Genomic DNA, 15,112 nt, shown 5'->3' with positions numbered 1-15,112 from the left:
AAAACGCCATTTGGTGGTCTTACCACTGTTTTAACTGTAACTTCGTTTGTCCTATGATGTTCTCAACAACTGAAACATTAATACCTCTCACTGTGCACCTGCAGCTTCCTTCTAACAGGTCTCGGCTGTGGCTGTGCTTAAATTAACTCTGGCTGGAGCTGATCACCGTCTCTCCCCTGTGCATGCTACCATGTTGCTCATTTTGTTGAATATAAACACAGATTTTTGGAATCAAGAACTGTATCTTTTTCCATCATTTGAAGATCCCCTGTTCTGGGGACATCCATGATGACAGGAAAACATCAGGCATTCTTGACCATTTGTACATAAAGCACCACCTGCACATACCTTCTCCTGAACCAACCTCTCCCAGAGGACAGAGAGGCAAGGCAGCCCACATGCCCAAATAGACACTGCTTTTACAAATGTGGAGGAAAGGGAAGTTCCATTGTGGTTTCTTCACACTACCTGTTGTAAATGAAAAACTTACTCCCTGGATTGCATTTTGCAGTCCAGTGAGAGGTCTGGTAACTTTAGGCCTGTATGTGCTGCAACAACTGTGATGTATCTCAGTTGGATTTTAAACTGCGGATTTTTGCTCTTGGAATGTTACATGTTCCCATGTTAGTGTACCTCCATCTGCAGGTGGAACAGTTGTCTGTTCCCACCCTGCTGTGTGAGGGTAACCCACCAAGTGACTGCCAAGCGAGCCTGTGGCAGTGCATTTTCTCTCCAGGTAGCTCCAAGAATCAGCACGTAATGGTTTGCCATCTTTGCAGGCCTGTGGAGTTAGTTTCTGATGGATCATCTTGTGTCAGCCGTGCACTCGAGTGCGCAGTGGGTGACTCAGCTGCCCACTGAGGCCTCGGTGCTGCTTTGATCCTAGGGTTCAAAGATTATTGTGTGCAAGTTACTGTTTCCCCTCTTTTAATCATGCAGGGGTCTGTCTTGGCAGCTGGAAAAAAAAGGAGATTTAAGCAGCCCCACTTCAGTGTGGATGAGCATGAGGCAGTGAAGGAAGCTGGGCCTTGTTCTTTGTGGAACGTCTATATCCTTCATTTACTTTGTGCTACAAGGCAATCTCAAACACAGTATTGAGAAAGCTTGAGTTGAGGTAGATGATGAATGTGGCAAGTTCAGGGCTCTGATCTCACTAAAGTCACAAATCTGGTGATACCCGCAGCTCAGGAACCGTGCTGTTGGGCTGCTGTGGTTGATTGCTAATGGAGATCCAGAGATGCAGCAGAAAATAAGTGGGCGTAAACACAGATAAGCTCCCTCTGCCATCACTGTTGAGGTTTTGTACCTGTCCTCACCCTCATACCACCACAATGGCAGTAGGGTGATTGCCAGCACAACACAAAATACCAAACTGATCTTTTTTATCTTGCTGCATTAGAAAAGTAAGAGCAATAGCTTGTACAGGCATGAAAAATCAGGTCAGAGATTAGTTTATCACAGCTGGCCAGGAGGCACCCATGAGACGCAGGGAGGACATGGCTGCTGGAGCCCCTCTTCCTCCATGCTGTGCATGGGTGGCACTGGGCAAAGGTCTGAATAACGTATTTCTTTGTGCTTGTGAGTGTGGGAGCAGAGGCAGGTAAAATAAGCTGCTGCAGACATTTTACAAATGAATGCCACCTCCCCCTTCTGTAAAAGCATCTGCTCGGCTTTGCTACACAGGTTTCATGGGCTTCACATGAGCAGGAAGAGCCAAGTCTGCCAGGAGAGTTGCATTTTTAATGTTGCCGAAATGCCCTGGGAGCGCGTCTCTGCGCAGCCTCCAGTGCAGAGGCTGTAGCTGCTTCCCGCGCCCCAGCCCCGAGGAGCCCAAACTGGTGCTGCCGGCATATTTTGACTCGAGTCCCATGACAGAGCACTGGATCTGGCAAACTGGAGCTGAGCCGTTGCCGGTTCCCTCAATTAGGAAGGCTTCCTGACTTTTGTTTAATCCCTTGCTTATTAATGGCGCTCACCTCTTTGATCAAAGACCAGCACTGATTTCAATTAGGGTTGAGCAAGAACCCAGTGACAGGAAAGGCTGTATCAGGAGGAGCAGCTGCTGTGCCCTGAAGGGTTTCTTCACCCTCATGACCAAAATCTATAGTCATAGGTGAAGCGTAGTTATTCCAAACCAAGCTGGAGAAAGCTCTTGTAATCCTTTGCTGGCAAAATAGCTCTGCTGAAATAAAAGCAGGCGGCACTGACTGCTTGGGGAGCTCCAGTTCTTCCCATCTCGAGCACAGGGGAGGGACCAGGCCCTTCCTACAAAAGGGCGAAACCCGAAAAGATAAGCCTTTTGGCTTCACTTTTGGACAACACTGTCGAGTGTGATATCGCTGGGGTGAGTAGCTATGCCTGTATCTGCCCGGGGTTTTTAATACCTGTGTCTTCGTTAACTCTAACCATGCCTGTTGTCATCTCCAAGACGGAGACAGTGGCAGAGGTGCATAAAAACTTGAAGAAATCAGGACAACCAAATAACAGGCAAAGTTGAGTTTCTAGCACAATGAATGACGGGATGGAGCCTCAAGGGGAATAAGTAACGCAAGTACATTTTGGGGAGTTGTGGGGGAAAAAGTGAAGCGATGGATTTACTAAATATTTGCAAAGCCACAGGGGCAAATTCCCAGCTATTGTCTGAGCACATGCCTGTGGGGAACAGAAGACAAGTACAATTATTTAAATACAACATTATATCGTGCAATAATGCCTTGATACTCTCCTGACTACTCTATGTTGATAAAAACTAGGGACTATAAAAAGAATTGGTAAGAGTTGCATCAGAGGATACCAAAGCAATGGGAAAGGAGAGAGGAAGCCACACCAGAAGGAGACAGGATGGTTGGGTGTCAACCAGAGGTACAGGGGTGCGCGGCTGCCTTTGGCCAACTTCACCAGAAACTTCTGCTTTGCAACCCAGCAACATTAGAAACAAACAAAGTGCATGGCAAGGCCAGGCTCTTTATGTTGTGGAAACAATTAAAAGAATAGCTGCCTGGCTAGCAAATACATGCACCTGCTACTGCAGAGTTGCACCATTCAACAACACCCACAAAACCTCCTAAAGTCGGTCTCTTCCTAAAGTGACCGACTTCTGGAAAGGCAGACATGGGGGATGTTGAAATGGCAGGGTAGAAGATGTGATACTTGTGTTGGTAGCCTAGAAGTGGTCAGGGTAGGAATAAGAGATGGTACCAAATGTGGCAGGGGCATCCTCAGAGCATTTGCAGCCACCTGAATAAATTAGAGAGACGTGTTCTGGTATAATTTTCCCAGCTGCTGTCCTTCCTATGCCGCTGGTGATCCAGCATCCAAGCTGCTCACCCAGAAAGCTGTATGTTTGGTGTTTCCAGTTGCGGCAAGGTGAATTCTTTGTCCCTCTGCCTGGCTTGGTTTTACTTTGCTGCAGCCTGTGGTGAGGAAGTCAATCAAGTCACCAGAAGAGAAGAGCTGTCTGTAAAATGTGGTTTTCTCCTCCAAAATCCATTTAGAGAAAATGCTTTGGGAAATATTTTGCAGAAAAAAGGATAACTTACATATTTCACTCATTTTTCTTTTCAATTGAAAATTAATTTTCAGTGAAAATTATCATAACCCAGAATTTTCTTTTTGAGTATGTCTTCCAGCTGAAAATGCTGTGAAAAAAAAAAAAAAAGCATATTGTTCTACTTGAATGTCCCTTCAAAGTTATCATCTAGGTTAAAAGAAGGAAAGCAGAGAGTAATGTGATAATTTCTCTGAGAGCAAGCAGAGACTGGGTGTTTGTGCTCAGATGGGATGGAGCCACTGGAGGCCAAGGAAGTCTGAGAAGGTTCCTCAAGGCACCCAGAATCACTTTGCTTGTAATACAGTGATTTTAGAAGGAGTTTGACTTGGAAATATTACTGGCTTTTTCCCTAGAAATGTTTGAATTTGTCTCTGTCTTAGGGCTGTAATTTTTTAATCTCTGAATGCGGATTGATGGCGACTATGATAGGATAATACGTCTATCCTGTCTACTTGCTTATCAGGGAAACATGTTCATCCTGTGAATCATTTGAACATCAAATTAAAAAGTTCATCAAAATCTTTCATGAGTAAAGAAATGCATTGTTCCTGCATGCTGGATTGGGGCTGATTCCTCCCAAGTGGCTTCTGCCCTCACTGAGTGTGGCCCTGTCACCAAAACTCTGGTGATTGCTCTGGCTCACTGCCTGGCTTGGACTCTGTCCCCATGGCAAGCCTGCCTTGTCCCCACCTTTCTGGCCCTGCCATCTCCTACCTCTGCTGAGCAGGGCTGGGTGGGAGAAGCACTTGGCATCTTCCACTTTGCCTCCCACAGACAACAAAAAGAAGGCAAATGCCAAAGAAAGGAGAAAATAAAAGCCAGGCAAGACATCGCCATCCTGCAGCATCCATGGCAATTGCTGAGACTTCCTGGCAAAAGTCCTTCCCTGTGTGTGCTACAGGCAGCAGCTTGGAGCTCTTTGCCAAAGTGGGATCAGGCTTTGCATGCTTGAGGTGAGGAGCCTTGTGACTTCACACACAAGAAGGTTGTGGCACAGCTGGGAGTAGGAGCCAAGTCTTAATGATGATAATAAGCCTTAATCACAACAATATTTTTTTCCTTATCAGAGTACTACAGAACCCTACCCTGCCTCTTTCATTAACCTTCCCTTTTTGACACCCCATATTTGGGAAGACTGGGCTAACCCTTGGGGCGACCGAATGGTGTAACGCCTCAGTTTCCCTCTCGCTCTCTCCTGACATGAGCAAAATACTGAGCAAGGATTTTTCTCTATCCCATGTCCTGCTGCTGGCACTGCAAACCAGACTATTCAGAAAGGCTTTGGTCCCTACCTCATCATTCATGTGACTGCTGACTGAATACAAAATGTAAAAGGTTACCTGCTCCATGCAGATAACATCAACTGGTGCACATTTTTAACCGTCGCTGAAAACAGCAGCCAGTTTCATAGGACCAGTGCTGGAAAAGAGTCACCAACCCAGGTCTTGCAATATTTTCCTCAGCAGGTGCGTTGATGTGATGAACTGCAGAGTTTCGCATAGGTGTCCTCCAGCTTGGTAAAAATATTCAGCTGTTTGACTGAGGGGAAAAGGGTTCTTAAAGTTGGTTTATGCAGATGGTTTCCTGACTGTACATTAAAAGTTTTAGCTGTCTGCCTGCTTATTCAAAGGTTCAGCTTGACATCAAAAATGAAATGATGTGTGTTTGCATGGGAGGGAGAGAGGGAGGGAAACAGCAAAAAAACTTTTAAGGCCAGTCATTCATTTGTATTTTACCTGTATCTTTTTAGGGGTACTGAAATGATCAACTTTTGTCCAGATCATTTGAAAAGGGATGTGGACTGAGGTCTACAAAGGCTGTTTTCAAACAGCTACCAGAGAGAGGGTTTAGTTTCCAGGGCAGACAGGATGTTTTTACATTAGTTTTTTATTCCTAACAGGAATTATTTCTTATGGTCTCCAAATTCTGGTAACTTTTACCAGTTAAACAGTTTAACTTGGAAAATGTTTCAGTGACACCTGTCCATCCCGTAGTCTCCATAAGGGGTTTAGGCATGAGTCCAGGAGGCTGCAAAGCCAACAAAATGTTTGAAAGAGGATATAGGCAGGGTGAATGTGATGATGTTTTTTTTCCAGGGATTTCATTTTGGGAGACTACAAAAGGATTTGGTGATTTTTGCTTGGAATTTCTCTTGTCTTTCCTTGCACACCCATCTCTGATGGGTCAGTGCTGTACCAAGCCGGGTACGAGGTGCCACAGATAAAGGTTCCAGGTGGCAGGATGGCTGGGGACTGATTATGCTGGGGTATTTTGAACGAGGTTTTTTTGGGGTCATTTCCTCATTTTTCTCTCTGAGATACTGTATTTGGTGAAACGCTACTGCTGCATAGTTCCACGGGGTGTCAGCAGGGAGGGCATGGCAGGAGGTGGCTCATTGAGCAGAGTGGGGACATGGACTGGACAGGACGAGGGCTGAGTCCCTCCCAGCTTGTGTGGACTCTTTTGGAGGGCAGTGCTGCCACTTAGGGTTGGATGGTTCTTCCTGTTAAAAGCCTCCATTTTCAGCTGCTTGTAAAGATTAGTGAAACCTCAGCTAGCAAAACACAGACATTCTCTTCTAATTGCCCTCTTCTTAAAAACAGGGAGGGGTGATGATGATTTGAGCCAAAATATTCATCAGTATGAAAACTTCCACAGCTGGAGTGATACACAGGAGTTATTTCTTTGGCAGAGGGGATGGATGCTGAGGCCGAATGTGCAGTCAGGGAAGGCAGATATGCACTGAGGGTCCACGGGACAGGGCAGGTCTCTGCAGCATCCCTGGGGGGACAGGAGAGGGGAAGCAGGCAGCTGATGCAGGCAGGATGGTTTCTCCCCTGCCTGTGCCTTGCAAAACAGCTGGCAATAGTGTGATTGTGTACTCCTCATATGGCATGTGGGGTGTGTCTGTGAATCGGTATTTCACCGTGGCTTATCTGCCAGGCCCCTGTTTTGGTGTGGGCCAAGCTGGACAAGGGGGGTGTAAATGAAATGGAAAAGAAAGGTTTAATAAGGCTCGGTTGGGTCAATGAAGCAGCTGGCAAGACAAATATGCACTGGCTACTGCAGATCTGGAGGCTTTCTGCCTCTGGAGTCTTTCTGCCTCTGCAGGGACCTCACTGCTGCCGAGCTGCTGCCGAACTCTTGTTTTCCCACAGGGATGAGAACAGCTCTGTGCTTTCCAGACCATGATACAATAAAGTCAGCATTGTGTCTCCAAGCCTCGGGTCCCACATATGGCAGCCACATGACACAAAGCTTTAACCTAAGAGAAACTCACTCCTCCAGCTCAAGCATTGTTTAACAGGTTTTTGGAGGTTAAAACTTGGCATCTTGCTGTGTATCCTCATTTATACTTTAGACTGATGCTGTTTGCCTGTGTGGAGCAGCTTGCTGCCCATCCTCTTGTGGCCAGTGTTTTTTGGAAGGGAGAAGGATCTATTCGATAGCTGGGTTGTATGAATCTTACCTTGGCACTATGACTCACTGCAGGAAAGATCCCATGTCCCTCAGCCCTGGCGTTTCCACTCACAGTGATCGACTGGCTCTTACCACATACTTTGAAGTGCATTAGTGCTAATTAATTATCTGGAAACCTTATCGCCAGCTCACCTACTAGGAAACAATACCCACTTGAAGACAGTAATCCCTAGGATTGATGTTATGTCAGGGATTGGCTGCCTCCCAAGAATTATCTTCCAATCTGTGGAAAAAATGTGCTGAGGCCAGTGGGTGCAGCAGTGGAGGCGGCTCTATTAGGGGTGACTGAGGCAGTGAGTGGGCCTCTTTCTTTTGTAAGAGCTGAATGACGGAGATTATTGTTCACATCCCACCCCTCAGCAAGGTCAGGGCAGGCCCAGGATCCATGTTTTGGAGGACATCAGTGGGCTCTGGACACAAACCTGATGGATTGTGCACCCTATGTGGGTGTCAGTCAGTTGTGGCTGATTGACTGATGTCCCTGTGAGTACCCTGCTGCAATGGGGATGGGGTAGCCAGGGTATGAACAACTCCTGGCAGAAGCAGGCATATGGAATGGGAGCTTCACTTGGCCCCCCAAGCAACAACTGGGGTAATTGCATCCCACAGCCTGGCATTGGGCAAAATTTGGTGTGTGCAGCAGGGCTTGGAGATGAAGCTGGGGCAGTGAGGGGGCTGATGAAGAGGAAATGCTTGGAGGGAAAACAAAGCAGTAGAATTTCAAAGGCAGGAGCTTTCCTCAGTGTTTGCATATTCTCACTGACTCGGTGTGGGAACTTGTGCAGCGGCCTCTGTGGCAAGTAGTCGGTGCTGTGGGTGCATAAGCATCTTCCTATAGAGGAAGTCAATGCACCTGTGGTGATAGGTCAGAGCCTTGTTTTTCCACAAAAAGATTTCTGACTGATTGGTGCTGCTGCCTACTGATCCCTCCCTGTGGTCTGGGGGACCCTTAGGATCACTGATCCCCAGACAACAGCTCGGTTCCAGCTCAGGGCCGTAACCCCAGCACTCCTGTGCCTGGAACCAGGTGCCTCATCAGCAGCTGTGGTTTAGGAAAGTTTTGCTAAGGAGAAGCTGTGGTGCCTTGAGCTCATTGTAGCCATGAGAACATGGAAATGTCATAGGACATTTCCTAAATTACTCTGTCATGTGAGATTTGGAGTGCTTTGCCATTTACAAACTCTGCTTTTAAACATTGTAGCCATAAAAAAATCCACACCATGGCTTCTAATTACATCCATTATTAACTTCTCCTCAGATCATGTCTTCCTCCATCAAAATCGAGTCTGTTGTGAAGGAGAAGAACCGGATGGGAGAGTGCCCAGTCTGGGAAGAAAGGGAGAATGCACTTGTCTATGTAGACATCAACTCGCAGAAAGTTTGCCGCTGGAGCCCAGTCACCAATGAGGTGCAGAGTGTGTCTGTGGGTAAGAGTCTGTACTCACTGCTTCATCCTGGGAGTCTTCTCTGTCTCTCCCATCCCTCCCTCCTGGCAGGAGTCCTGCAGGTTGGTGGTCTCTCTTACTTTCCATGGGACCACACACCTTGTTTTCCCATAATGTGGTGCTGAGCACAGCGTGGCCTAAGCCAGCTGAGCAGAGAGGACCATGCACATGTTGCCCCAACAAGCCTAAATGGGAATGCACTTTTCATTTGGGACCTGCAGAGGAAAAGGTATAGCACTAATGGCTGTGCTGTTCTAGCAGATGGAAAAGTCCATGGAACACAGAGCCAGAGAGATGTGCTAACAATCCCAGGGGAGAAGGATCTTGGCATCAGCTCAGCCTTTCCCCGTCAGGGATGTCCCAGTCAAGCCCAGATGCCCTCTGTGAGGGCTGAGTGATGGCCCCAGAGCTCCCCTTCATCTTCAGCTCTCTCTCACCCACAGATGCCCGTGTCGGCTCAGTGGCACTGCGGCAGTGTGGGGGCTATGTCATCGCCCTGGGGACCAGGTTTGCCTTCCTGGACTGGGACACCCAGGCAGTCACCACCATCCTCGAGCTCGAGCAAGATAAACCCAACAACAGGTTCAATGATGGGAAAGTGGATCCAAAGGGGAGGTTTTTTGCTGGTAAGTTCCTGGCAGAAATTTCCCCCGGAGCAAAGGGAAACTAATTACAGTGTATTTTATATAAGGCATTTTATTCTCTGTCTTGTGAACGCTCTGCTTGCTTATTGCCCAGTGGAGGAGGACAGGAGACTTCACATCCTCTGACCTAGATGAGGACAGATGCTGTTGACAAGGGCCATCTGACAGGAAGGCTCTCCTACTTGGTGGATGGTGTTTTTCAAACAACTGCCTCCATGGAAGATGAAAAGCCAGTGAGGGGCTCATAGAGGTGGGAATTTTTCTGGAGACGTAGAGAAGGATGCAGCTTCTAGAGCAGAATATGAACTGCAGCTTGCACCTTTTACATGCAGCCTCTCTTGGTTAGCCTGTGGAAAACAAGGGAGATCCTCAGCCTCCTGAAGGCAAGAAGGAGGTTTAGGTTGTGTATTATGTAAAAGGTCTTCACCCGCAGGATAGTCAGGCCCTGGAACAGTCATGGCACCAAGCCTGACAGAGTTCAAGAACAGTTTGGACAACGCTCTCAGGCACATGGTGTGCACCTGTATTTTAAAGCCATGGCCCATTTAAATCATGAAAGTAGCCTACAAAGACCAACAACAAAACCAGCATATGATGCCTGCCTGCATCTTGGTTTTCGCTGTAAACAAAACCTCAACCCCCTGGCATGTCCTGGTGGTCCTTTGGGTCTTTGATGTCTATGACTTAAACCTCGTGGCAATGCAGAGACATCCTTTCATCGGCCAGGATCAGCTCTCTGGGAGGCAGCTGCTCCTGATCTGCTCCTTTTCCTCTTTCGCATCAATCTGACAGGACCTATTAGTCCCTTTCATCATAGAATTGTAGAATCATAGAATGGTTTGGGTTGAAAGGGACCTTAAATATGATCTGGTTCCAACCCCCCTGCCATGGGCAGAGACACCTTTCACTGGACCAGGTTGCTCAAAGCCCCATCCAACCTGGCCTTGAACACTTCCAAGCATGGGACATCCACAACCTCTCTGGGCAACCTGTTCCTGTGCCTCACCACACTCACAGCAAAGAATTTTTCCTAAAAATCTCTTCTTTTTAGGAAGAAAAAAAAAAAAACCACAATCCTGTGATTCTCCTTAGGACCTCTTGGTAACACTTAGAGAAGGTTTTTCTGATCCAACACGAGGAGCAAGCTTCTACTTTCTAACCAGTGCTCCCACTTCCATTTCAGGTACGATGGCTGAAGAGACGGCACCAGGGGTCCGAGCGAGGCGGCAAGGAGCTCTTTATACCCTCTTCCCTGACCATTCAGTAATAAAACAGTTAGACCAGTTGGACATCTCCAATGGTCTGGACTGGTCCCTGGACCACAGGACCTTCTTTCACATCGACAGCCTGTCATATGCTGTCCATGCCTTCAGCTATGACGTGCACACTGGAAAGATCGGTACTCATGCTTTTAAATTCGGTGACAAGTAGTGCTACTGCTCTGCCTGCAGCAGGACCTGGGCCTGTGAGATGCAGTGATTTATTTGACAGCTCTCATATTTTCTGGTTACAGCTTGTCAGCAGGCTGATTGTGATATTTCTCAATTTAGTTACTCACCAGGTGTATTTGGTGAACAAACTTGACAGTCTTTCAGCTTACTTACATCTAGAGAGATGGCTCAGACCTATTCAAGGAGTTGCAGGGAAGAAGGCATTTACACTGCAGAATGAGAAAGAGCTTTTAGGATGCTATTTATTCTTGAGTGCCATCTACTGGAGTTACTTTGATTGTACTAGCTCCATAAATACAAGTGGAGAACGTGCTTGTGTATGTATCACAGAAAGGTATTTGAAGGATCAAGCTGTCATTATGATGTAGGTTTCCCAACCAAGTTTCTGAAATTGAGATGTTTTAAAATCTAACTTAAATTCATTTTATGGATAAACATTTTTTATTATATCTGCAAGAAAGAAAATTTAAGTGTAAGCAAAATGGATATAATCTCATTTCAAAACTTTTTGAAATATTTTCATGCTGTATCAGCGTTATATGCTTCACAGGAATTTAAATGGCTCAACTGCCTTTGTACTTTAAAGAGTGCAAGCTTTGGGTAATCACAGATGAAAATCGCACAAATTAATTACATTCACTCAGATTTCATTTTGTTGAGAACATCTATTTCTACAGATTTTAGCATATGAGGTTTCTAAAGATGATATAATGCAACTTTTTCCCCTGAAAATATAAAAAAGTAATATGGTTGAGCTTCCTAGGCTTGGCTTTATGCTCACAACTGTCTCTTCCTTGGGTAGTGTAATGGCCAGAAGGTGCTGGGTGGGTCAGAGCAGGTGGTCCATGGCCCGTGGACCCTGCTCCATGGACCATACGTGCCCACCAACACATCTGCACTGTGTCCTAGACCATGAGCAGTTGGTGTCCAGGCTTAATCAAAACTGGTTGCTTGGATGGCCATTAAAAAGTAAAGTTTTTGATCTTTAGCTGGGAGAGATTGCTTATCACCGATGTTTAAACCCAGGTGATTATTTATGTGACATATACAGGCTGCCATGACCAATGAAAGTCCAGGAAAAGTTACTGCACTTGCAGCAGTTGTGTTATGGCAGGCAGCAGGTGGGTTAACAAGAGAGATGGGGGCATTTTGTTCTCTTCTCTTGGTAGAATAACAGGAGCACTAATTCGGTACAATCCCAGACACAAATGGCAGTGCTGGGGACTTGTCTCAGCCAGGCTGAATCAGGCTTTTAACACATTTAAAATACGTATGTTATGTACATTTTGCAGCATGTCTTTCTCCCAGAAAATGAATGTAGATGTTTGCAAGAGCATGGAAGATGTTAGACTGGGAACTGATACAGAATGGGTAGCAGCCCACATAACATCAGCTTTGTAACTCTTCCTGCAGCCTGCCCCAAACTTTTGTACCATCTGGAAAAGGAGGAGCAAATGCCAGATGGGATGTGCATAGATGCGGAAGGGAAGCTCTGGGTGGCCTGTATTGACGGTGGCAGAGTCATTCGCATAGACCCAGAGACAGGTGAGACCTCCACCAGTTTGTGCATACAAACCTGAGGGGAATGGCAGCAGGAAAAACAGTTTGAAGGTGACATAAGAAGGTGAAATTTGTTGCCCACTTCTGCCCCATGGGTTGCCAAGACCGTCGTTGGTTCAGGCTCTGATCATGTAAAGAGTGCAGCTCCCTGGGCTGCCTCTCAGTGTCAGGTACCCCTGCTTCCACTGTTTGCTGATGAACTGCACACTCTTAATAATACCACTACCAAAAAACCCACACCAAAAATACTGCATATAAAATTTCTCAGTGTTGAAATGTTTAACTGGGAAATGCTTTAAGGAAAAACATCCATCCCAGTTCAGGTGTCCCTGCCCTCTTGGCCTCACACACTGTACTGCTTCATTTGGAGAAAAGGAAATGAAGCTTTGCAGATGCAGGGGAGTGGCTGAAAAATAGTTAGGGATGAGTTAGATGAAATAATTTGATTTCCCCACAAACTGTCCTTCAGGATATGGTCTGTCTGAAGGTGAGGTGCCTTCTGAGTAAATGTCACATCTGTGCCATGTGCACTAATAGTACATTCATAATTACATGCTTCCTAGAAAATGAACATTAGAAAACACTTGCACATTTTTCCTAGGAAAAAGAATCCAAACTGTGAGGCTGCCTACTCCGAGGATCACCTCTTGCTGCTTCGGTGGAAAAGACTACTCAGAAATGTATGTGACTTCTGCATATGATGGACTGGATGAGGCCACCTTAGCCAAGGAACCTCACGCAGGAGAGATTTTCAAGGTGAGCAGATTTTTTTCTTTCCTTCTGTACATCAGACCTGCCAAGTCTCATGTTCTGAGAGTGAGGTGGCCCTGGCTGCCCTTGCTCATCCCACTCGCCTCATGAACTGCTCCAGGTGCGTTGCTTGTCCCCCAGCCAGGCACAGCTGTTTTTGCAGAGCTGCTCATGCACTTGGAAGGAAGATTTGGAGAAATACAAGTAATAGTGTTGTTAGCTGGGTTGGCCAGCTTGGCTGGTCAGGATCTGAAGGCAGTCAGTGGGTATGGATCTGCCATACGGATAGCATATTCTGTAATATACTGTAAGGAATTGCTTTTATCTCTTAATATACTTCCATCACTTTTGGAAATTTCATTCTCTTACTTCTCAGTTTTTAATTGTGCCAGGAAATCTAAAGGTTTACAGAACATATTTCTCCTGTAAAGATTAAATGCTTAAATTCACCAGGGCAAAATTTTGCATCTCAATCTGAAAACTTCTGGGATTTTTTTTGGTCTGTTAAAAATGACTGCTACTTTTTGAGAAACATTTTTGTCCAGGGCTATTGAATCTGAAACTTGTTTCTCTCTTCATTCTTTTTTCCACTCCATTAGCAAAAAGCACATCACATAAAATGCCATTCTTACTCAGCAATTGCCATCAACCCAAACCAAACTCTTTTATCTGTTTGGCAACAGGATGAAGATGTTACAGGAGGGATGGAGATCTATTCTAGGATCTGGGACACTCCAGTTGAAAGCTGTGCTTAGAGCAGATTTCTCATGGCTGAGACCTGATATATTGCTCAAGCAGTATAGTTTAGAAGCCCACAGGAGGATTAAATGAGTGTTGTCTGTTTTGGTTTTGTTCTTGAGTTCTCCAGTCCCACAAGGGAATTGGTATTTTCCAAATTCACATTTGTCTTGCATAGACAAAGCATGTTAAAAATTACTATGAGTCATTTTGAAGATAAGGACTACATGTAAGGGCCACAGATAACATTTAAATTAGCAAAATTATTTAGTGGTGCAAGATAATCTTAGTGATTTTAATGAGTTTGAAAGAACTCCAAGTAATGACTCTTTCTGGGCTCCTCTTGAAGCAGGGGACTCTCCACATAGGAGTCTGTTGCTATGATACTTGTTCTACAATGTTTGAATGTTTTCATTATATGCAGTTGGAGATTTATCTGTTTTCTTTCTCTTATCTTTTAATTTTTAATTTTTTTTAAACAGATAACAGGCCTGGGTGTGAAAGGGATCCCACAGAATCTTTATGCTGCTTGAACCTTGACACTAAACAGCAAAGAAGAAATGCTTCCATCTTGCAGCAGCTCTGACTAGGAGAAGTCAAATGAACTACAGAATTTGTTTGTGTGAGGATTTCTGAGCCCACATTTGTGAGTGTGCATGTTTGGAGTTGAAGATATTTCTTCTTCTGTGGGCCTATGGCTTGCTGCAATAGGTTAGAGAGGTAAAGTTAATCTGTGTTACACCTTGATAGCTTTTGTGACTTACCCTAAACCTCTTAGAGCTCAAGTGTAGTTTTGTTGAACTTTCTGATGACCAGCTCTGGAATTTCAAGTCTGTGCAGTTCCCAAAGCAGAATCTGACTCCTCATGTTACAGTGATATACCAGCAATGATACAGCAGATTCAGCAGATTTTAATAAACATTTTAAAAGTGGTGCCTTGAGCTGGACTGTTCCTCTGCTGTGGGACTCCCCCGAGGTGTTGTTTTTTTTTTTTTTTTTTGATGATCAGACCTATTTGTAGTATCCAGGTTCCATTTTTACATCCTCATTAGCCTTTTTCCAGGCTGTCCTGTCTTTAGGACACCACTTAGGCTGCTGAAAATAAACTATGCAACTATACTTAAAAAAATGCTTACAGATGTTTTGTCTCTGCATTCAGATGTTACCATGAAAATGCTGACTGGCCACACACAGTCAGTGCACACACAGGCTGTGAACCACCAGGACGGCCCGGGCTACCAAACACGGATGCTCGGTGGAGTTGTCCTCTCAGGGGCGACATTTACACCCACACACACAGACTTCCCTTTGCTTTACACGTCTCTTAATGTGCACACAGCCTCACCATCTTGTTCCCCTTTCTTCTGGTGCTCTTCCTCTCCTGTTTCAAGTATTTTCCTCCTTTTTCCCTTTAGATCTTCCCCTCCCTTCTCCTCCAGAAAGCACAACATCAAAGTGTATTTTTAGAGGCTGCTTAAATAATGACCCAGCGCT

The 15,112-nt window shown here is 45.5% G+C and overlaps 1 protein-coding gene across 2 annotated transcripts; it reads left to right on the top strand.

The window, feature by feature from the left end:
• Nucleotides 1-9: 9 nt before the first annotated feature.
• Nucleotides 10-14,559, top strand: LOC116440020 (regucalcin-like). Of its 2 annotated transcripts, none has more exons than XM_032100245.1 (7): nucleotides 10-2,344; nucleotides 8,289-8,457; nucleotides 8,919-9,101; nucleotides 10,303-10,518; nucleotides 11,984-12,115; nucleotides 12,732-12,886; nucleotides 14,101-14,559. In XM_032100245.1, exons 2-7 carry the CDS (start codon nucleotides 8,292-8,294, stop codon nucleotides 14,149-14,151), a joined length of 903 nt encoding a protein of 300 aa, XP_031956136.1. In that variant the 5' UTR covers nucleotides 10-2,344; nucleotides 8,289-8,291; the 3' UTR covers nucleotides 14,152-14,559. The 2 variants fall into 2 exon arrangements, with proteins under 2 accessions (XP_031956136.1, XP_031956138.1); XM_032100247.1 differs by lacking the exon at nucleotides 10-2,344 and adding an exon at nucleotides 3,634-5,016.
• The last annotated feature ends 553 nt before the right edge of the window (nucleotides 14,560-15,112 follow it).

This window comes from Corvus moneduloides, chromosome 2 (genome assembly GCF_009650955.1).
Source record: "Corvus moneduloides isolate bCorMon1 chromosome 2, bCorMon1.pri, whole genome shotgun sequence".
NCBI classification, from domain to species: domain Eukaryota; kingdom Metazoa; phylum Chordata; class Aves; order Passeriformes; family Corvidae; genus Corvus; species Corvus moneduloides.
This window is presented reverse-complemented; position numbering and strand designations above follow the sequence as displayed.